Source organism: Cajanus cajan, chromosome 4 (assembly GCF_000230855.2).
Source record: "Cajanus cajan strain Asha chromosome 4, NIPB_CcT2T_4, whole genome shotgun sequence".
Lineage (NCBI taxonomy): Eukaryota > Viridiplantae > Streptophyta > Magnoliopsida > Fabales > Fabaceae > Cajanus > Cajanus cajan.
The window spans coordinates 74,516,349-74,541,041 of NC_138520.1; the positions used below are offsets into that span (position 1 = coordinate 74,516,349).

The window sequence follows — 24,693 nt, forward strand, 5'->3', positions numbered from 1 at the left end:
ATAAAAAAGTGAGGACTTAGTTGTATTTCATGTTATGTGATTTCATGAAAATTATGTATTGATACATTGTGCATATTTATGCTTTGTTTTGTGTAGTGGAAGAGGAGACGATGGAGAGAAATTGAGAAGTGTGTGGAAGTTATATTTAGAGTGTGTGGAAGTAGAAGTGAATTTTTGTGGGTTTTATGTTCAGAAGTTTCCACCAAAAATTGATTGGTGAGAGAGAGAAGTTACGATTCATGCATTTTTTATTTATTTAATTTAAAAATAAATAATTCAAAATAAATATATAATTTTATTTATGAAGAAACATGGTAATATATAATTTTATATGTATTTATTTTACAAAATAAATAATTTTAAAAATATAATAAATATAATTAATTGTTTAAATAAATAAAATAATAATAATATTTAATAAGTTAAAATTGATTAATTTAATATTTAGTGAATTCAAAATAAATTAATTAAAAAATTATCTTCCTTCCACTTTTCTTTTACTTCTCTCCTATCAAGCAAATTCAATTTCAACTATATTTTTTAATTACCTAATTCCTTTCTCTTATCTTTTATATTTCTTTTCTCTTTACCAAATACTACCTTAATGGTTAAATTAAATTTTTTTGAAATTGAATAACCTAAATTTTGTAATTAAAATAAGGAGACTAAAATTATGAATTAAAATCAAATGAAATTAAAATGTAATTTAGAAAGAAAAGAAAAAGTAATAGAGCAATAGACAGAAAATTCGTAGTTTAAAGGTGAAATTTGAACATGAGAACTTCAAATATTTTGTAAAAAAGGGTGTGAAAAATGACAAATGCTAACAAGTATAAGAAGCATATCAGTTAAAAAAATATAATATAGAGTTTTATTAAAGTATAATTATTACTATTTATAAAAAAATGTTTTTTTTTAAATATATTTTATAAACTAAATATCAAACGATTAAATTAACATTTATAGTCCAGCAAGTCTTCTCGAGTCCGAGTAATTCTGGATTCATGCAAAATAATATTTTAAATAAAGTATAATGTTTGAATTTTGTAAATGAAAATGATTAAAAATTTAATTATAAATGTTTAATTAAGTTCGTGAACAATAATTAACTATATATCGATAAAAGTGATATATTATGAATAAAAGTGATCAATACTTTGCAGTTATAACAAGTAAACAAATTAACATTTCATGAACCGGAAAATTAATGCATTGTGTTTGGAACAAGGGAAAGAAGAAAAATGAAAGGAAGGAATTAATACGTATTTTTTTTAAAAAAATTCCTTTGTTTGGTACATAAAAAAAAAAAAAAAAAAAACAAATAGGAGAGATTTTTTTTGTGTGGATATCACACTAAAACTAGTTCTCTTTAATTTGAAAAAAAAAACAAAAAGCAAAGTTAAAAATCAAAATTATTGTTATACCCATTACAATTATATCACATACAAGCATATAATTATTATATCTAATTATTTTCAGAACAATTTATATATTTTATAAATATACTTATTTTTTGAGCATGTCATTAACACTATATATAGGATAGTTATAAGTGTGTTATTCTCTATTTGTTGCTTTTATTCATAAAAAATACTTATTTTTTATTTTACAAAATAATTAGTGAATCTTATTTTCTCTATTCATTTTTTTTCTTTTCACTTTCTTTGTTTTATTTTATTTTTTGATGCAACCATCACATGTGATGGTGAGTTAAGTGAATCTCAAATGCAAATCTTCACACTATTGATGGTAAAATCAGTTAACCGAAAAGCATGATATCCTTACTGGTACAGTGGTACGTCAAAGTTGATTGGTAAGATAAAAACAAAAACTTAAAATAACAAAACAAAGTCATTACTAGACCTATTATTAATTCGGAACCAAAACACGGTCCGAAATTTTAAAATATTAATATTTTATAATAAATTTATTATTAAATAATTATTTAATTTAATATTTTATAATTTAAGTTAATTTTTTAAACTTTCGAAATATATTTCGGAATGAAGAATTTTTCATTATTTTTATTACCCCCATGGCTACAGGAAACCATGTCAAAGTCTTGGTCTCAACCACGCCTACCTCGACTCTAGCAATCCCTATCCTTTTTTAAAATATTTCAGGGATTTTTAATTTATATCTATAAAGGTTTAAACAACATTAATTATTATATTATTTATTAATTTTATGTTAAATGTAAATTTTTTTAAAATTTATTGTTAGATTACAAATTTTTAACCCTTAAATCATATATAAATTTTTATATTAGTTTAAAATGATTTTATATTTTATTTTTATAAAATAAAATTGATATAATATACTTATTTTAAAATATATTAAAATATGAATATTTTGATTATTTTAAATTATTGTTCATTTTTAAAAAAATTGACATAAGTATGTAAAGTGATAGAAATTATAATTCAATAGTTAAATCGGTGAAATTCACATTTAATATAAAATTATTAAGTATTGTAATAGTTGATAAAAGTTACTCTAAAACATAGTAAACTTATTTCATCTAATAACTCATGTTTTATGTCAAATTTTAATAATTTAATCATTAAATTAAGAATTCTTAACGTATTGATTAAGTTTATAAATTTTTTTTAAAATTTGAAAATAAAATGATATTTCATTATATAAATTTAAATCAACAAATAAAATATTTTTATAAGTATTCATCAATTTAAATTAATAAAATAAATATCAAATAATTTTTTAAATTTTTAAAAAATTTAGACCCATTCTAATACATAATTCCTCTTATTCAAAATATAAACAATAAAAATTTTATATTTGTTAATCTTAAATATAAAGAAATTTCAAATAATATTTTTCTATATAATGTTATCATCCTCAAAATATCCTTTAATTTAATTAAAATTGTATTTCCATTCTCTCTTTTCTATTTTTGATATCAAATTTTAAGAAGGTTAGTTTAAGAAAATACTTTTTTTAGATGAAGTTAGTAAAATTAAATATTATAAATAATCTTTCTTAATTAACGTGAATTGTTTTTTTTATTACTTATATAAGTGAAATTAATTTAATTTATATTTTTTAAAATTTTGAAAAATATATTATTAAAAGTCTCATTAATGTAGGAGTAATTTTTGGAAAAATAAAAGCTTAAGAAATATTTATTGATTTAATAAAAAAAAAAAAAACTAACTTCAAGATAGTATTCCTACAAATCTAAAGCGACTAAATTATAAGATTTTTATATATAGATTAAAGAAAATAATATAACTATATTATTCTTTATATAATTTTACCATAATAATCTAATCTCTTAATAAATATATTATTATGATAATTGAATAATTTATGAGAGAATAAATTAATATTATATTAAAAATGAAAATATTATTCATTTAAAAGTATTGAAACGAGGGGGTTTGCAAGAGGGAGATAGCAGGAAAATCACGTGTTCCAATGACTTTTCAGCATCGCTTACTTTTAAAACACCATGAAACTCACGTGGCCTGCCTAATTTTATTTTCTTCAAGTTCCACCCATACGTTTTGTCGTAAAAGTTGCGTCAATAGCTTCCTTCTACGAGACTTGTCTTATCTTATTCTCGCTCTCACTCCAGGAAGATCAAATTTTAAAATTTTAATCAATTTATGCACATTATAAAAAATATACTAAAATAAAATATATATGTCAAGACGTGAAGTAGTAGTTTTTAACTTGTATCCATAAAACTTTACTATTTAATTAATTTCATTTAATATTTCAAATTGTATTAAAAAGAAAGTATATAAGACCGGTATTGTGCAGTACAAAAACATGACAAAATTGTACGTCATCAATATACAATTGTGTTAAATTTTTATAGAGAAAGTTTTACTCTTATATCGATTATCTAACTTAAAAAAAAATATTTTCATTGGAAGATACTTAAAGTATATAGAACAAAAATAACAAATTTGTACGAATATAACAAAGTGATAGTAATTTTATTGGTTAATCAACAAATTGGAAAACTTAAAATATCGAAAGCGTTACGGAAATCAAGCCACATATATAACTAATAACTAATGCTACTTTTGGTATTTAATTATAAGTAATAAATTAAATTCTTTTAGTCTTAATTTTAAGTCACAATCATTAATTTTTAAAGTTATTTAGGATTATATATTATTTTGTACCCTTCATTTATTGTTAACTCTATTCTCTCTATATATATTTTTAATTTTAATGATTTGTCTTATATTACTTGTAATTAGGACAAAATGTAGTATCATGGGGTAGTTTTGTTAGAATCTGTAGCATTTTTCTTTTAACATTTTTTTTTAGTTTTTGATTAATTTCTAAATTCGTGGACTCACGGTGGAAAAATCCGTCTAATAAATGCTGAATAGAGTGAAGCTTTCTTTTGTGAAAAAACAAAGTGATTATGTTTGTTACGTAAATGACAAAGTTATTTATGTGGCCCATATAAAGTTGACAGCGAAAGTAGTTGAATGATAACATATCTAACGTTTTATTATTCACCAAGGAATTAACGGATCCGGTATAAATATAATGTATATGCAACAACTTCATCAATCCAATATCAAACCTTTCAGATTTGCTCATTGCCAAGAATTCAACATTTTCCATCAATCTCTATATCTGTCCTTGTTCAAATGTCAGAAAAACTTTCCCACATTTCATCCTTGAATGAGCCTTTACTACCAGGGAGGGAGCAGCATGTGCTAGGGCATGTCATAGATGACGAAAAAGTCACAGCCTCTTTTCCTTCTACTGATAATACTGTATCATTTTTTCGCACCTGTCTTAATGGACTCAATACATTATCAGGTTTATTAATTTATGTAACACATGCATCTCTTCCTTTACTTATTCAAATAGAATTCTATGTTTAATCCTTACTTTAAAGAAATAATTCTATTTTGCTACCTAATAATAAAATATGCTAATGTTTAGCTTGTGGCTTTGGTTTAACTTTAAGGTGTTGGGATACTCTCTGTTCCATATGCTCTTGCAGCTGGAGGGTGGTTAAGCTTGACTCTTTTGCTTGCTATTGCTGCTGCAGCATGTTACACAGGCATGTTAATTCAAAGATGCTTGGATATGAATTCGAATATTAGAAGCTACCCTGATATAGGTGAGGTTGCATTTGGAAAGATAGGAAGGTTAGTAGTTTCAGTGTCCATGTACACTGAGCTATACTTAGTTTCAACAGGGTTCTTGATTCTAGAAGGTGATAACTTGAGTAATTTATTCCCAATTGAGGAGGTTCAGATAGGTGGCTTGGCAATTAGTGGGAAGCAATTCTTTGTGATATTGGTTGCACTTATCGTCTTGCCAACAGTTTGGTTGGATAACTTGAGCCTACTTTCTTATGTTTCTGCAAGTGGAGTTTTTGCTTCTGCTATCATTATTCTCTCAATATTATGGACTGCAACATTTGATGGAGTTGGTTTTCATCAAAAGGGGACTCTTTTTAATTGGAATGGAATCCCCACAGCTGTTAGCTTGTATGCCTTTTGTTACTGTGCACATCCAGTCTTCCCCACTTTGTACAATTCCATGACAAACAAACACCACTTCTCTAATGTAAGAGCTTTGAAATATTTTATGTATTATTTTGGATTGAATTTAATTAACTCGTCTAAAATAACAAAGTGCAGACACTAATTACCTTTGGTTTGAATTAAAGTGGTAAGTTAGTAAGAGTGGATGTACCTTATCTTTAATTTGTATCTTGTGAAAAATAAAATTCATAATTAAGTCTTAAGAGTGGATGTAAGTACCCTGATATAGGTTCCCTTATTGATACTTGAGAAACTAAATCCATGGCTTTCTTTGTCTCTAATAATTTCTTGTTTTAACATTGCAGGTCCTATTTGTATGCTTTGCGTTGAGCACAATGGGTTATGCATCGATGGCTATAATTGGTTACCTAATGTTTGGCCCACAAGTTGAATCACAAGTAACATTAAACCTGCCACTAGACAAAGTAAGTTCAAATTTAGCAATATACACTACTTTGATCAATCCCATATCCAAGTATGGTTTGATGGCAACACCGATTACGAATGCTTTGAAAGACTTCCTTCCAAGAACGTACAGGAATAGAATGAGCAACATTTTAGTGAGCACTGCGTTGGTAATAAGCACTACCATTGTTGCCCTCACTGTTCCTTTCTTTGGGTATCTCATGTCCCTGGTTGGAGCGTTTCTAAGTGTCACAGCTTCTATTCTGCTTCCATGCTTGTGTTACTTGAAGATTTCAGGCACTTACAGGAAATTTGGGAGTGAAACGGTGGCCATAGTAGCAATAATAATAGCAGGTATAGCAATGGGAATATCCGGGACTTACACATCTGTCAGGGACATAGTGCAACATTTGTAATGGACAATGTGGTGCCTATTCTATTTACTAAGCGTTTTCGTAAGAAGAACAATCACTCTTATGACTTATCATTAGAGGTGGCTGCCTAAGTCAAATTGAAAAGATTGATTTGAATTTAAAAAATAGAAATTTCATAATCTGGTTTCAAATTTCAATTTCAAATTTTGATTTTTAAGAATCAAGCCAAACGATCTATTATTATTATATTATTACTATTATTAAATAATCTCTGCATAGTACGGAAATAATCTCTGCATGGTAGGGATAGTTGGGTAAGGACTAAGGACGAATGAACATGTTGTCTAAGTCACTTTCTTTTTATTAATTAACGTTTTATATGTACGTTAAATTACTTTTTAATTTTGTTTTTTTATGCCAAAATAAATATATGTCTTATTTATTTTCTATTATTTTTAGTAAGAAATATAGAAACAATAACTTAGTTTTTTTTTTAAAATTGATTATCATTAATTTTTCTTTTTAATAGTCTTTTCATTTTATATTTAGTTATTGCTATTTTAAAAGTTACACATAATTGTATTTGAAATTAAATGACTTTATTATTATTGATTTGATAAATAAAAGATATTTATTAATATTTATGAATGATACAAACTTACAAATTTTATATATAAAAAATTGACAACTTAAACAAATATAATAATAATTTAAAACAATTTTTTGACTTTCAAATATTTCAAACTTGTCAATCGAAATGGTTGAACTTGGATATTCCCTTTAATCTCTTAAATAACTTAAATAAATATAATTGTTAACAACTCAAAAACATATTTAGTGTTAATGTTTTTAGTGTTAATATTAAGTTTGTATTAATTCAATTAACATATTATTGAAATACTTGAAATCAAAGACACAATATAGGGAGTTTTGTTTGATGTCATTTTTTTATTATTATTATCGGGAATATTTTGATAGGAATATTTATTCCCACATTTGTTAGAAAGTTTTGCAAATTAATTTTTTGGTGTCTTTTATTTCCAGGAATATACATTCCCATTTTTAAAGCAGTTTTTATTCCCATGATAAGATGGTGGGAATGTAATATTTTTATGGGAATATAGTAAGTTATTTTCTATGAAACTTGTAACTTGTATTTTTTAATTTAATTTTTTTAAAAAACATTATTAGGAATACTAAAAGTTAACCAAACACTTTTTTAAATATATCCAAAAATAACATTCCAACTTATATTTTAGAGAATACAAAATCATACTTTGAAACAATTATCTCTATATATAATCATTAATTTAATCGACAATCTTAATGAAGGTGGACAAAATAGTTCTAGACAACAAAAAAGAAGTCTTTATTTTTATCGCTAAATTAAATTAGGATATGTGCTCTTAACAATGACAACTATGAAATTACAAAGTTTGAAATTAAAAACTCTTATGGAATATTACTAGAAGCATAACCATTATTTAGTTTTGACTTGTTTGCTTCAATTCAATTTTTTTTTTAATCTCCCTTTCTTTTGCAATTGTCGGTATCAATAGTTGTAATTGGTTTTACAGACGACTAAGTGTAGCTAGCTGCCAGATGGCGTAATCAGATGCAAATATAGTCTTTTATTATTTGTAATTTTTTCTCTTCTAATTTTGTATTTTATATTTTATTCTTTTCTTTTATGTTCTAAAGAAACAAATATCTATTTTGTATTTTATTGTTTTCTTTATTTTTAATCACTTTTTAAAAAAATAATATTTTCATAGAAGAAAATAAGTGTTCATAGTTATCCCTTTTTACTTAGATTTAAATCGAAAATATTAATAATAAATATTTTCATATTATCATAGTAAAATATAAGTTAAGATCCGAACTGCAATTTCGTTCCAAAAATTAGGAATAAAACCATGTTGACAAAAGACGAAATGTTGGAAAGGAATAAGCATATGAATGTCACATGAAACCGGAATCACATGAAGTTTAATTGACAAGGGCTTTGTTGCAAATTGTAAGCGTCATGAAGATATATATCAAACTTGGATGTGAGCGTGACATGATTCTTAACTTGGATCCAGGTACGGAACTTTTAAATTTTAGACTAAATTTTTTTACAATTTTTGAAAGATCACAACTCATAATTCTAAAAGCACCATTGAAAAAGGTATTTCACCCAAGTCGCGATCCCTTTGAACAATTTGATTTTGTTTAAAAAGTTAAAGTTATTAGAAAAGAGATGTCCCAAGTTGTCGTGTCTTAAATTATTATGAATAAAAAGATGTCACGTCACTTAATACTTTATTTATTGAGATGATTTATAAAAGAGTATAATAGGGCATGAGGAGGATTCAAACTTTAGCTGAAAGATAAAGTAATGACTTAAAAAAAACTAAAGTTCGAGCAAGAACAACCACTCAAAAAGTTGTTGGTGCAGAAATCCAAAATGAAAATAGAAAATGGGCATAGAGACCCAGTGTGTAAAAGAGAGTGGACGCAAGAACCCCAAGTTAAAAAAAAAAGTAGACATGGAGACTTGAATTGTAAGAAATAGTTTTAGGGACCTAAGTTGTAAACAAAGTAGACGCGAGGACCAGAATTGTAAAAGAGTGAGTACATAGATCCAAGATGTAAAAAAGATTGCGTGTAGCGACCGATATGAATTGATGCTACAGTGATGATAGATGAGAATTGGATAAGAGAATGAATAGAACGCTGAAAAATACATCAGAACTTCATTCAGAAAATTGATGAAAGATTATATAGTTATACCTTAAATAAATGAGGCTAGAAATTAATTAACAATTTGTAATAACCTAATAGCTGACCAAAAACAAAAACTAACTAAAAATACATATTTACAGCAAAGAGATAGCTGTATAATTGTATAATCCAATAATATGTGAAAAAGAGTGGGTGTTAAAATGTAAAACACAGTGGATGCATGAATCCATGATGTAAAATGCAATGGCTACGATGATCCAAAATGTAAAATGTAGCATGCGCAAGGACCTTAAAAATGTAAAATGGAATGTGTGCAAGAATTCAAAATGTAACATGCAGTGGGGGCAAAAACCCAAAATGAAGTGGACATGGAAACCTTGAATGTAAAATATATCAGACTTAGAGATGTAAGATGTAGTGACTGCAAAACCAATTATGTAAAATGCAATGGATGCAGGAACTCAAAATGTAAAATGGAACGAAAGCGAGAATCTAATATAGTGGATGTAGGAACCTAGAATACAAAATGTGGTGGAGGTGGGGACTAAAAAGAAAATTTTAGTGGGCATAAGGACCCAAAATATAAAATGCGGTATACTTGGTGACCCATAATGTAAAATGTAATGGATGCAAAGTTTCAAAATACAAAATATAATGGACATGCGAACCCAAAATGTGAAATATAGTGGGCATGAATACCCTAAATGCAAAATCAATGAGTACAAGATCCAAAATGTAAAATGCAATTGACATGAAAACTCATAATTTAACATGCAATGAGCTTCAGAATCCAAAATTAAAGTAAGCATGAAGTTAAAAAACAAATAGTCGTGGAGTTTGAAAAACTATGGACATTGAGCACAACACAATAATCAAGAGTCCTAGAGTACGCACTAGAAAAAATCAGCAAAAAATAACAAAACAAATAAATGATAGAAAATATTTACAAAGAGACAGATATTTTTAACGTGAGAAAACTTTTAATGTGAAAAGTAAAAATTCACGGGCACAAGCCAGTCAAATAAGGGTACAAGAGAGTCTAATCAAATGCATAAACAAATGCTTACAGTCAGCCAATACATTAAAGCAATTGAAGAATAAAGAAGAAGAAACTTCAAATTAGAGCAATTGTACGAAATTGATTTCTCCAACCATAGACCTCCAATCCACGATCCCAAAGATCAAAATGAAGATCACCGTGTTAAGAACCTGCCATCAAATTTCCAGCCCGATCCAACAGTAAACGAAGTGAGGATCGCAATTTTACTAAAATTGCTCTGTGTATGCGAACCAAATTTTCTACTCTTTCTCCCTTCTTTTTCTCCATGAGACTGTGTAATTTTCTCTCTCTCTTCTTTCTCTCATTGACGGCTGTATAATTTTCTTCTCTCTTATTTCTTAAGAAACCCTCTCTACTTGATTTTTAAGTGAGACAAAATTTAAATTTCTCAATTTTTAGGTCTTTTCTCCATATAAAAAAAAGTCCAATACCCAACAAAAGGAAAATGAGCACAAAAGTTAAAAAAACAAGGCATAGAGCCTGAAAAGTTGTGGGTTTGGAGCCCTAAAAGGAAATGTGCACAAAACTCATAAACAAATATGAACAGAGCCTGAAAATATGCTAAAACAAAAATCTAAAATAAAATGAGCACGAAGTTGAAAAATAAATAAGCGGAGAACCTAAAAGATTGTGGGTATGGAGTCCTAAGAAAATGAGCAAGGAACTCGAAAATAACTAGACATAGAGCCTGAAAGACTGTGAGTATGGAACCCAAAAGTAAAATGAGAATAGAGTTAAAAAGTAATTGTTTGTTGTTTTTTTTTATAAGACCAATCAATATTATTTTATGTACTATCAATTATTTTTATATAAAATTATATGTAATTATAATATGTTCTCTTAGTACAGATAAAAAAAATCTCTTAATTTGATAAAAAAGATTAATTATAAATTCTTTAAATGATATCTACTCTAATTTATTAGGAGATAAATATTAATTAGGAGAGATAATCTAAATGTATTAGGATACCAACATTGTTGAAATGTTATTTTCTTATAGTGATCTTTAACACACTAAGATTTTATTTAAAAAAATTAGAAGAAAAAATAGTATAAAAATAATATATATAAACCAAATTTATTGTTATCAATTAAAATATTTATTTCTCTTGATGGTAATGAATTAAATAATTAAGTTTTTGAGTAAAAAATAATATTTTATTATTAGTGGAAGGCAAGTGACTTGTGGCCTACCTGCATTAATTAGAGTTATTGGTTAGCTATATCTTTCCTAGCATGGAACAGGTAGGAAAGATATAGCCAACCAATAACTCTAATTAATGACTTGCATTGTTGCTACAAGGAGTGGAAAGACTAGGAAAAGTGTACGAGGCCATGTTCACCATAATAAATTACAAAAAAAAATAAATAAAAAACTATTTATCAAATTAAATAATTTTGGCTATGTTAGAATTGGAGGAAAGAAGAAAACGTCAATGAAAGAGACGATTTCTAGAAAACGTGAAACGGTAGAACATGTAGAAGAGAGAAAGGCAACAGAAAATAACAGAAAACGTCAAGTCGTCAACATGATTGATGTTTTCTATACAAAAACATTTGAATGAAAAACATCACCTATAGTGACGTTTTATACACATACTGCATAAACTAAAAATGTCACTAAGGCTGACATCTAGTATGTAGTGGTAAACATCAACCTGGTTAACATTTTTCCAGATCTGTCCCTTCTAAATACTTAAAAAAAATCTAAACTTCTATAAATTTTAATTATCAACAATAATATTTCACATAAACAAATCTATAACATAAAAATAAAAAAATGCAAACAAAAAAAATTATTATTATTTTAGACATTTTTTTTTTTTATTTGTTATGGTGAAAAAGTCATACTTGTCCTTCTACTTCCATGTTGATTGAGATGTATGAGTTTTTGAAATTTTTCTATGCATTTTGAAAATGGATTATTCTTTTTTATTTCGCTCGTCTTAACTTTTTTTTTTGTTCGTCCCTGGAGTATTCACCGCCGATAGTAGTGACTAATCTCTTCGCTCGTCTTAACTTGATTTCATGCCTTATATTTGTTTAAAAAACAAATAATATATAGTTAGTTCAATCGTGATGCACCGATCTTGTAAAGTAATTTTACAGATATATCTAATCACAAATTATTATAGATGATAAATTTATTTACTTTTATGATAATTAGCTTAAAAGTTAAATAAAACTATGGTTTTTAATTAATTAATGGTATAAAATATTTTACATCGATAGTTCATCACTTTTAAATTTATATTTTTTCACCGTAACAAATTAAAAAAAATGTCTAAAATAAATTAATAAAAAAAATGTCAGCCTTAGTGACGTTTTTAGTTTATGCAGTATATACACAAAACGTCATTATGAGTGACGTTTTTCATTCAAATGTTTTTGTACAGTAAGCATCAACCATGCTGATGTTTTCTGTTATTTACTGTTCCACGTTTTCTAGAAATCGTGCCCTTCATTGACGCTTTCTTCTTTCCTCTAATTTCAACATGGCCAAAATTATTTAATTTGATAAATAATTTTTTTATTAATTTATTTTTGTAATTTTTTTAATTTATTATGGTCGATCAGCCTTCAAGTGACACATGACTTGTTGCAAATTAAGTTCAGAGGAAAGGTATCGATATCTTTCAACTTTCAAGCTTTTTTTTTTTTTTTTTTTTTTTACAGAATATTCTTTTTAGCTAATATTTTCTTTTTAACAGTTTTAATTATTAGTTTAAATTTATTAAAAATTATATATTTTGTAGAGTTACATCTCATTTAACAAATTGATTTTTTAATTTTATGATAGAACATAGTAAAACTTATGATTTTTAGTTAATAAGGGAGAAAATATTAATAAGAAAACGTTAGAAGGAACGTAGCTGAGTGATGGTAATATAAGGCTTGGCCTTGAGGTGCTAGTGTAAATGCTGCAGTACGTCGGTGCATGCTTGGCCTTAGGTGGTAGTGTAAGGTTGGAGATGAATGAGGATAAGCAACAATAAACACTATAAAAAAAATATATATATATATATATATATATTATAATAACATAATTTATAATGACATAATATTTATTATTAAAAATTATTTTTATCTATATTATAATATATTATTAAAAAAATGTAAATATAATATCACATAATATATATTAAATTTTATTCAAAATTAACGTAAAATTACGTGTAATTAAATATAAAATAAATTTATACTTACATTGTTTATACATATAATGATATTCTTTACATGGTAATATTTCTTATAGTGGATATATATAATTATATTTTTTTTTCTTGGAAACATGTTCAAATTATACATTTCATTTTAAAATATATTCTCTTATCCGTAATTCAACGATGATGATATGTTACATTTAGTCGATTTTAATCTAATTTCTACATTTTAAAACTTAAAAGTGCTTAGATTTGTGTTACCAAAACAATGTTAGAATGTAATGTGTTGTTTTGTATTCGCCGTGAAATTGAGACTGATTTTCTCCGGTCTTACTACCAGCACCCCTAAACACGCTAGAAACAAATGATTTGATACTCGTCTCTCTTTAGAACGGCTTTCAACTACTTAGTGCATGTTTAGATTAGCTTTTGAAACATGATTCTACATTCTCTTTCCACATTAGATATCAATTTTACGCAAACGTGAAAATTCACGTTAGAGTTAAAAACCAAACATGCACGTAATTATAACTCTCTATTTTCACTGGTAAACTTTTAAAAAGCTTCTAAATTTGTGTCCCAGTAGACTATACAATTAGGTAAGTTAATTTATAAGGTTATTTGGCATCTAAAAGTAGTTGAATTGGTCATGTGTTAAACGTTTAAGTGATTACTAGAAAAGTTGGTAGAAAATTTAATGTTTTTATAAGGTTACATTAAACCCCAAATATCAAACATTTGAGATTTGCCAACTTCTCCTTTTTGCAAAAGAATTGAACTTTTCCCATCGAAGGTCTATAACTGTTTTTGTTCAGATGCCAGAAGAACATTCTTACAATTCATCATTGGATGTTCCTTTACTACCAGAGTGGAAGCACCATGAGCAAGGGCATGGCATAGCCTCTCATCATTCTTCCAAAAATACTGTTTCCTCCTTTCGCACCTGCCTTAATGGACTCAATGCAATATCAGGTTTCATTATCTACAAAACATGCCCTTCTCTTATTCAAAGAAAAATCTATCTTTAATTCAGCTTATTTTAAAGAAATAAGTTTTTTTATTACCTCAATCTCAAGATGCTGTGCTCTTAATCTTAAAACAAAATCCTATAACATGCCAATGTTTTGTGTGTTTTGGTTTAATTTTCTCCAGGTATTGGGATACTCTCAGTTCCATATGCTCTTGCGTCTGGAGGGTGGTTAAGCTTGGTTCTTCTGTTTGCTATTGCCACTGCAGCATTTTACACAGGCATGTTGATCAAAAAGTGCATGGATAAGAATTTCAACATTAGAAGCTACCCTGATATAGGTGAGGTTGCATTTGGAAAGATAGGAAGGTTAGTAGTTTCGGTGTCCATGTACACTGAGCTATACTTGGTTTCAACAGGGTTCTTGATTCTAGAAGGTGATAACTTGAGTAATTTATTCCCAATTGAGGAGTTTCAGATAGGTGGCTTAGCAATTAGTGGGAAGCAATTCTTTGTGATATTGGTTGCACTTATCGTCTTGCCAACAGTTTGGTTGGATAACTTGAGCCTACTTTCTTATGTTTCTGCAAGTGGAGTTTTTGCTTCTGCTATCATTATTCTCTCAATATTATGGACTGCAACATTTGATGGAGTTGGTTTTCATCAAAAGGGAACTCTTTTTAATTGGAATGGAATCCCCACAGCTGTTAGCTTGTATGCCTTTTGTTACTGTGCACATCCAGTCTTCCCCACTTTGTACAATTCCATGGCAAACAAACACCACTTCTCTAATGTAAGAGCTTTTATATATTATTTTGGATTGAATTTAATTAAATCGTCTAAAATAACAAAGTGCATACACTTAACTTTAGTTTGAATTAAAGTGGTTAGTTAGTAAGAGTGGATGTACCTTATCTTTAATTTGTCTCTTATGAAAAATAAAATTCATAATCAAGTCTTAAGAGTGGATGTAATTAAGTACCCTGGTATAGGTGTCCTTTGATACTTCATAAACTAAATACATGACTTTCTTTGGCTCTAATAATTTCTTCTTTTAACATTGCAGGTCCTATTTGTATGCTTTGTGTTGAGCACAATTGGTTATGCATCGATGGCTATAATTGGTTACCTGATGTTTGGCCCACAAATTGAATCACAAGTGACATTAAACCTGCCACTGAACAAAGTAAGCTCAAAATTGGCAATATATACTACATTGGTGAATCCTATAGCCAAGTTTGGTTTGATGGTGACACCTATTACCAATGCTTTGAAGGATTTGGTTCCAAGAGCTTACATGAATAGAGGAATGAGTATCTTAGTTAGCAGTTTCTTGGTAATAAGCACTACTATTGTTGCCCTCAGTGTTCCTTTTTTTGGGGGTCTCATGTCCCTAGTTGGAGCGTTTCTCAGTGTCACAGCTTCTATTCTGCTTCCATGTTTGTGTTACTTGAAGATTTCAGGCACTTACAAGAAAATAGGGTGTGAAACTGTTGCCATAGTGGTAATAGTGTTAGCAGCTGTAGTAATGGGAATATCTGGGACGTACACCTCTGTAATGGAAATACTCCACAGATTGTAATATCTAATAAGCATTGCAATCAATAAATAATAAAGGAAATGGTAATTAAGAAAGTTGTTTTTTCTTCGAAACCACATGAAGGTTGATTTCTCTTGAATCAAATTACCAGAGTTATATTTCGTACAATTGTGTGTATTTTGTTTCGTACCGAATAGCATGTCTCGTAAAGAAAGTGGTGTATGTGATAATGAGAAATGAACAGTGATATGAAAATAAATAAATTTAATATTCATTTGATCAGTGTTATAAATTTTATCTTTTATTCTATACATATGAGTTTTGTTTCTTTAATTTCTGTCATCTATTTAATATAGAGAGTACGTGAAAAAAAAAATACTAAAATATTAAGTTTATAAAAACAAAAAAAGACTAGAAAAACAAAAAAAAATGATATATATATATATATTAAAACAGAATATTTTTAATTGTAAAGATTAAAAAGTAAAATTTATAAAATTATAGGATAAAAATTGAAAAAATATGTTAATAATTACTCTCAATCAAATTTGTTTAATAAATAATATTATCCATAAAAATCATAAAAGTTAAAATTTAAAATAGTATATAATTATAACTAATCGATTCAAATTAGTACGTGTATCATACATAACTTCTGGTCATGCATCTAAAAAGAAATATATGAAATTAAAACACTTTATTTTTTTATTTTCTTCTTATTAATTAATCTATAAGTTAATTTTGATTAACAAAATTATTATAAATTATTAATTTATTTAATTTTTTTTTTGTGTGTTTATATGCAAGTATAGTTCGATTATTATTATTTATTTACAAGTTCAATAGATTAAAAAAGTTGGATTTTTATGTTAAGATTAAGATTTAATAATAAAAAATTATAACAGAAGTAGTGTTAGAAATAGTGATAGTGAAAATAGTGAGAGTAATAATAACAACTAAATAAGTTTTTTAATCTAAGTTTTATAAGAATTTAGATTATTGAGACCTCTCCTAGCGATAGAGAAAGAAAAACTAGATCAAAGAATAGTAGGGCGAGGACATGGAGAACACCACCACTTTTTTGACTTTTCAACTTTACTTCACTTTTTGCCATTGCCAATACGCGTTGAAATCGATCATGAGTTGTTCTCTCTAGGAATTGGTGGTCCAAATCATGGGTCAATTTATGTGATGGCCCATTGAACGCAACAAGAAGATAACGACAATACAATAGCCAGCTATAAATCTTCTTAGGACCCCAGGGTCATTCTCAAAATATATGTTAAGAATATTTATATTTATAGTTTTTGTTTCAACTTTGATTCGTTTTAATACATGAAAACTACATATTCTCTGACATTTTTTTAATATATTCTCTAATATTAGTTTATTAAAAAATACAAAATTATAAAGAAGATTTATTAAATAAAATGTAAAACTCACGAATTTTATATTTTATAATAAATTTTAATTAATAATAGAGAATGAATATATTAGAGAGTGTATTGTTAATGTTTTTTTATAAAATTTAATAAATATTATATTTTTAAAATTTGAAATGCTACTTAACACAATTCTTAATACTTTTAAAATGATTTAATAATTTTTTTAGAAAAAGGATAATATTTTTAAAAATGAAAGTGTTGGTTTACACAATGATGGTAGTGAAACATTTGACTGTTGAATTTATTTACCTCTTATCTTTTAAAAATGCCTTATAAGCATTGTTTTGTCCAGAATCTATCTTTGGCTTATAATATAAACATCTTTTTTTTTTTAAAAAAAAAATATTTTTTAAAATTTTATTTTTCGTTTATACCTTTTTTCATCTTTTTTCTTCATATTCATCTTTTTAGTCATTCTTTCTTGATTTTATTATTTATTAGTTTTGATTTTTAATTTTTCTTATATGACAATTAAGATAATTATATCTTATTTTTATATTTTTAAATTTTATTTTTTACTTTTAACTTTATGGTTCTTTAAATTTTAATTTTTCATTCAATTTTTATTGTTTCATACATTTAATACAAGATATGAATTAATATGTTAAATTATATATATTTTTTAATTTATTTAATATTACTTATACATAATAATAAAAAATAGCTGATTGAATTTTTGTGCAAGTTACATGAGTTGACAACGCATAGAATAGACAATAGAAGACAAAGGTATCTCGTTGAATTTAAATTTTTTTCATTTTTCTGGAAATTGTTTTTTGAAAGTTTGTTTTTAGTGTTCATAAAATATTTTATGGAAGTGTATTTTTACAAAATTCTGGAAAATTATTTTTATAAATTAGTATTTTAAAGATTATTTTTTAAAAGTATGTAAAAAAAACACAATTTTTTAAAATATTTTTTGAATTACTAATTTTACTATTCCAAAAATTACATTTGAAACACTAAAATTAATGTTCAAAAAATTCTTTTTTTAAACTAAATTTAATTTTATGCTTTTTGAAAGTGTAAAAGGAGAAAAAGTGCTTGAAAAAAAAAACGTATCTGCTTAACACTTTCAAAACTATTGAGAAGTCATACATGATTACAATATTGTGACGCACTAATTCTACAGCTCGAGTACACATGAAAACTTAAAGGGGAGGGGGGGGGGAGTAATTGTGTTAAAAGTAAAATTGAAAGCAAAGGGGAAATAGGGTACTGTGAAAATTGAAAAAATTAAAATTACCTACTAAACTATGTGAGGTGGGAGGAAAGTAAGATGATATATGTGAAAATTGAAAGGAGGAAGACAAGGAGATGTGTAGAAAAGAAGGAAATTAAATTGAACATTGGAAGTATAAAATAAAATAAAAATAGAAAATAAAAAAAAATGTTTTACGAATTTATTTTTTATAAAGCGAAAAGGAGATGTTCTTATAAATAAAAAAGACTTAAATATAAATTTTATCTCTATAATTTACCGTTTTTTCACTTTTGGTCCTTGTAAATTTTTTTTGGTGTTACTTCATGCCTCTGTCCTTTTATAATGTTTCATAATTAATTTTGGTGTCAACTACTGTTATAAGAAATCCTACATGATAAAAAAATACATACTATATTCATTATATTCTATTTCATTATTGTTACTTAGGTAAATTAATTTTAATTTAAAAAATAAAATTTAACAATGCACTTTATTGCACTTAAACCCTCACTTCTATGGTTCTGCTTCCCCTCTCTAATCCAAATCCAACATTATAAATCTTAAACCTCTAAATACAAACTTGAATTTCTCAACGAGAAGCAACTTCTCACAATTTGCGATCTTAACAACGATATCGAATTCGTCCTCAATGACCATTATCTCTACAAGGTCACCATCACCTACCACTTCACCATAATAGAGTTTGACCTCAAGTTTAGTTATTTCCTAGTTGTGTAAGAGCTCATTTGCAACAAGAGCATCCAGCACTCTACTAGAGCCACCACCAATGCCTTCTCCTCCAAGGTTAGAAGAACTATGTTAGTTGACTCAAGACCATCAAGATTGCTACCACCTATTGTGGTCGTTGCAATAATGACGAGTGAGACACCTCATTGGAGAAGGGAGTTAGTAGTCTAGCTCCGTCATTGATGACAACTTAGACGTGATGTTCCTCCATTTAAAGAAGGTGCTTGTGAAGAGTATGACGAAGTAAAAATAATGAAATATGTTTTAAAATTTTGTCTAAAAAAATTAAAATCAATTTACCTGTATAATAATGGTAAAGTAAAATACAATTCATGTAAGATTTTTTTTTAATAAAAACTGATAACAGAAACTATTTTTAAAATATTATAAAAGGTTAGGGATGAAAAAAAAAACTTATTATAGAGACTAAAATGAGAAGAAAAAAAAAAGTAATAAATTACACAGACAACAAAATATATTTGGTGTATATGAGTCATCTTTCTTTCGTTTTTCTTGTTTCATGATGGATCACGGACTCCTCAGTTGGACCAAACCCCTTCCCTACTTCATGATCAAATTAGAAACGGGCTTAGTCCAATTACCTATTCCAAAACCATATTGTTTAATGGTGGGCCTGCATTTGTCTTTCTTTAAAGTCTGTGTTCTTTTTCCTCCCTCTCAAGTCTGCAAGGAATTGATCCAAACTCAAATAATATTATACATATATCATCTACTATACAATTTTATTTTAGATATAGAACCATTATAAACTGAGTATTCCTAATAATTTATGATCGAGTATAAAAAAAAAACTCAAAAATTAAATTTTAATTAACCACTATCATAACTTAGTGATGTTATTTAACTCAATAAAAGCAAAAACTAAAATAAAATAATAGTTTATTTAACCCTTGTTGATGGATATTAAGGGCTATTTAGTTTGAAAATCAGTTTCATTTTCTATTGTTTTAATTACAAAAATGTCATTCTAATATTTAAAATTTGTTTAAAATATGGTGAAAAAAAGTCATTTTTATTATTTTTTATTTTCATTTTCCCAGTTAATAAATTCTTATATAAATTTTTTTAAAATCGAATGCAAAATGTAAATAGAAAATAAAAACTGGAAATGTTTCCGCTAACCTAATAGAGCATGATTTATCTTGTTTCAGAAATTAGATTAAATTGTTTTGTTTTATAATTTTATTACATAATTCCGAAGTACATTTAAGTTTTTTGCTTAGCTAAAAAGAATGAATAGTCTAGTGATAGTGAATACAAAAATAGGAAGGAGGAATGATACAACATGAGAAACAAGATTAAAGTTACTAATTATCAAGAAAGCACCATCTCAAAACTAAGCTCTATAATATTACTAGTACTCATGTACAAAGTCATCCTACCCCATTATACATCACTTGAACTATACTTATGCTTCTATCATTTCTCGAATAGGGGTTCTATCTATCTTAAGTGAAGAAATATCAGTGAACTCTGATAAGATAGCTCTGAATTCATCTCCACTAAGGGTCTCCTTCTCAAGTAGCACATCCACTAATTTATCAATTGCATCACGGTTATTCCTTATGTGATTCTTTGCAATTTCATATGCTGCCTCTATTATCTGCCTCACTGAGTTATCAATGTCCTCAGCCAGTTTCTCTGACATCGAGTTCCTAGCCAGCATCCTTAGCACCACATCACTACTTTGCACTGCAGGATCAGTCAATGCCCATGGTCCAATCTCTGACATGCCAAACACTGTCACCATCTGTTGCAAAAATTATAACAATCTTTTAGCATGATGTAATTTCTAAATGGGAAATGATACTTGTACGACATTTTCTTTCTTTGGTGTTTGTCTCTCTTTATCATATCATTTATCACATTTATTAATAATGGAGATAAAAAATATTATTCAAAATTTCCTTTTTCATCCCACAAAAGAAACCTATGTTGTTGAGGATTAGAGTCGTTAATACTAACCTGTCTTGCTATTTGTGTAATTTGTTGCAAGTCCCCAGCAGCTCCAGTGGTTATCTCAGTTTCACCAAATATGAGTTCCTCTGCTGCTCTTCCCCCTAAGCCTCCAACTATTCTAGCAAATAGTTGGTTCTTAGAGATGAGAGATGGATCGTCACCTGGTATGAACCATGTTAAGCCTCTGGCTTGGCCTCTAGGAACTAGAGTGACTTTCTGTACTGGATCATGCCCTGGAGTCAGTGTCCTGCAAAGTGCAAACATTATTAACTTACACTTCAAAGACAACAAATTCAAATACCAACAAATCGAAAGTCCAAATAGTACTGGATTAATCCTTTTTAATCAAGGTCTTGGATTCAAATCTTATGAATAGAAAAAAAGAAAAACATAATTGGAAGAAAAGATCTTACTAAAAGTTATCAATCAGGTTTTACGATAAAGACTAATAATCTAGAAAAAATTCAAGTGTTGAACAATATAAAGCAGTTAAAGGTTTCCTTCTCCAAACTCAAAAGTGTTCTACAGGCCTTTGGTCTGTTTTCAATTTCTGTTTTTGTAAAATGCTACAAGTATGTTACTTGTTTACATTATTTTGTTTACATTTTCTCAAACATGCTGGCCTAAATTTTTCCTATGAACATGAATAAGTATTTAATGTACTTACGCACAAACAGCATGTCCAATTTCATGGTAAGCCACCAGAATTTTGCTCTTGCCATCAGTCATCTTGGTTCCATCCATGCCTGCCACAATGCGATCTATGGAGTCATCAACTTCTTTCATTGTGATCTTGTCTTTGCCCCTTCGACCGGCAAGAATGGCAGCTTCATTCATGAGGTTTGCTAGGTCTGCACCACTGAATCCTGGAGTTCTCATGGCAATGACACTAAGAGAGACGTCATTGTGAAGCTTCTTGTTGTCACTATGAACTTTCAGTATGTCTTCCCTCCCTTTTATATCTGGTAATCCAACACTGACCTATTGGCACAATCAAAAAACAATTCATCTGTTTTTTCACACTTCATCAACTTCAATTAGTAAGCTTTTCATGTATTGGATGTCTATTTTTAAATTAAGTTCAAATAAAAATATATGTAAGCAAGTATCACCATTACTAAAAATCTTAGAAATGAATAAAGTGTAATAATATATATGTTTTCATTATTGCATGATTTGACATCAGTGAATGGTCTATCAGGCTTAACAAATAACCATTAAAATAGACTCTTATCCATCTTAAAATATGGGTGGAGTTTAATACAATCCTACAAGTTAAGTCATGAAACAAAAATTGTCTTTTATTTATACTTTTATTTAAATACTTTATTTTGGTCATACTATCAAATAATGTGGGATCTCCAACTCCAATAATAACAAAGAATATTGAAAAAGGAGCTAGTAGCTTACCTGCCTATCAAACCTCCCGGGTCTAAGCAATGCTGCATCGAGAATTTCAGGTCTGTTAGTGGCAGCAATGACTATAACCCCAGTGTTTTCAGTAAAACCATCCATTTCAGTGAGCAACTGATTCAGTGTTTGCTCCCTTTCATCATTTCCTCCACCTATACCTGTACCTCTCTGCCTCCCTACAGCATCTATCTCATCAATGAATATCAAACAAGGTGAGTTTTGTTTGGCCTTGTTAAACAAATCCCTCACCCTTGAGGCCCCTACACCCACAAACATCTCAATGAACTCTGATCCAGATAGAGAGAAGAAAGGAACGCCAGCCTCTCCAGCAATTGCCTTGGCCAGCAATGTCTTTCCAGTCCCTGGTGGCCCTACCAAAAGAACCCCTTTGGGGATTTTTGCTCCAACAGCAGAAAACTTCTCTGGTGTCTTCAAGAACTCAACAATCTCTTGGAAGTCTTGCTTGGCTTCATCAACTCCAGCTACATCCTCAAATGTAACTCCTGTGTTTGGTTCCATCTGAAACTTTGCCTTGCTCCTAAAGTTAATCATGATTTAAGGAAATAATGTCAAGGAAGTTGCTCAATATAATTATAAACTAGTTTATATCCATGGAAGTGTCATATACTCAACAAATTTTCAGTGATCTAGGAGCATGTACTCCATCTATCCAAATCATGATACTAGGCATGAAATATCAACCTTTTAGTTGCTTGTTATTGACTTATTGTGACTGTGAGTATTATCCACTGAACAAACACTTAATAAATAAATTATTTATGAGCTGCATTGTAAGCAATAAGCACTCATTTTTTATCAAATCATTTTTTTTAGAAGAATCAGTTACTGGTTATAGGAAACAATCCGGTTCTTGAATAGGTTAAATATACAACCGGTTCAAAACCAGTTTGCAGAATCAGAACCGGTTCACTGAAATCCAAGGAAGCCAGTTCAGTTCTCGCAAATTATAACAAGATTAATTTGGCTCTTTGGGTTGAGCCAAACCATGAACAACCATACTTAGCAATTAACATGAGTTTAATGATCATGTAATAATAATTTTATCCCGTTAACTAATTTAAAATCACCAATGGTAAGACTTCTAAGATATTAATTGTAAAAATTAACAAGTTTACCATACATACTAATTAATAATAATTAAATTATAATGTAAAATTATTTTATATTGATAGTGCATGATCTATTTTATTTTAGCATACATGTTTATATTGTCTTTTTCTATTTTAAAACGTTTTTAGATAAAAATTAGAAGAAGAAAAAAATTAAGAATACTAAATGTCTACCTAGTAAAAATTTGCAAGTTGGTACATATACTCATTGCTAAAAATTCGTACCTTCCTAGCCCAAAGGGCAAATTGGGGCCACCAGCAGGATTATTAGTTGATGTCCGCAAGAGTAGAGAACCAAGCAAAATCAAAGGAAGGGCCAAATTTCCCAACAAATCAAGTACTGCAGGCCACCAACTAATTTCCATGGGATGAGCAGCAAAGTCAACATTTTTATCCTTCATTTTCCTGATCAACTCCTGAGGCAACCCAGGTAACTGAATTTTGACCCTTTGGATTTTTTCCAAGGTTGGATTGAATATCTCTGCAATAGCAACTGTTCCATTCTCAAAGAGGTCCACCTTCTTGACAGCACCTTCTTCCAAGTACTGCAAGAACCTTGAGTATGACATTCTGCTTGAAGTGGAAGCACCTGGGCTCTCTGGCTCAGCCATTGTGGGCTGAGCAACAGAAAGCCCAGCCAATGCTGGGCCCAGCCCAATAACAGCAGATGAAAAAAGCTTCCTCTTGCTGACTTTGTTATCTAACATAGAAGATTGTTGCCATGGTTTCTCTCTTTTGTTGTCCTTGGAAGAGTCTTGAGGCTTGTGGATCAAGGTGGGGGAGACTGAGAAACATAGGGCAGCAGACATTTTTTTAATTGCAAAACGGGTCACCTATTTTGTTATTTCAAATTGAGTATTTAGAGATGAAGTGTTACTACTACAAGGGTATGATGGTGTTGCACCTTTTCTCTAGTGTGCATGCAAGAATTGATTTGGAGGGAGTTTGCTTAAAAAAGGAGAGAGAAATGGGAACCTTCTGGTACCTT

The 24,693-nt window shown here is 28.3% G+C and overlaps 3 protein-coding genes across 4 annotated transcripts; 2 read left to right on the plus strand and 1 right to left on the minus strand.

Annotated features, from left to right (window-relative positions):
* Positions 1 to 4,536: 4,536 nt before the first annotated feature.
* LOC109802265 (amino acid transporter AVT1I) lies at positions 4,537 to 6,525 on the plus strand. The gene is made up of 3 exons (XM_020363560.3): positions 4,537 to 4,812; positions 4,964 to 5,571; positions 5,855 to 6,525. The coding sequence occupies exons 1-3, from the start codon at positions 4,638 to 4,640 to the stop codon at positions 6,368 to 6,370; spliced, it is 1,299 nt and encodes a 432-aa protein (XP_020219149.1). The 5' UTR covers positions 4,537 to 4,637; the 3' UTR covers positions 6,371 to 6,525.
* Positions 6,526 to 14,002: 7,477 nt separating this feature from the next.
* Positions 14,003 to 15,899, plus strand: LOC109802594 (amino acid transporter AVT1I). Of its 2 annotated transcripts, XM_083073055.1 has the most exons (4): positions 14,003 to 14,251; positions 14,432 to 14,587; positions 14,666 to 15,039; positions 15,313 to 15,899. In XM_083073055.1, exons 1-4 carry the CDS (start codon positions 14,095 to 14,097, stop codon positions 15,826 to 15,828), a joined length of 1,203 nt encoding a protein of 400 aa, XP_082929181.1. In that variant the 5' UTR covers positions 14,003 to 14,094; the 3' UTR covers positions 15,829 to 15,899. The 2 variants fall into 2 exon arrangements, with proteins under 2 accessions (XP_082929181.1, XP_020219602.1); XM_020364013.3 differs by having other exon boundaries at positions 14,004 to 14,251; positions 14,432 to 15,039.
* Positions 15,900 to 20,533: 4,634 nt separating this feature from the next.
* Positions 20,534 to 24,693, minus strand: FTSH6 (FTSH protease 6). Its single transcript, XM_020362860.3, has 5 exons — positions 23,931 to 24,693; positions 22,573 to 23,113; positions 21,830 to 22,143; positions 21,169 to 21,409; positions 20,534 to 20,953 (listed from the first exon to the last, which is right to left on the minus strand). The coding sequence occupies exons 1-5, from the start codon at positions 24,512 to 24,514 to the stop codon at positions 20,612 to 20,614; spliced, it is 2,022 nt and encodes a 673-aa protein (XP_020218449.2). The 5' UTR covers positions 24,515 to 24,693; the 3' UTR covers positions 20,534 to 20,611.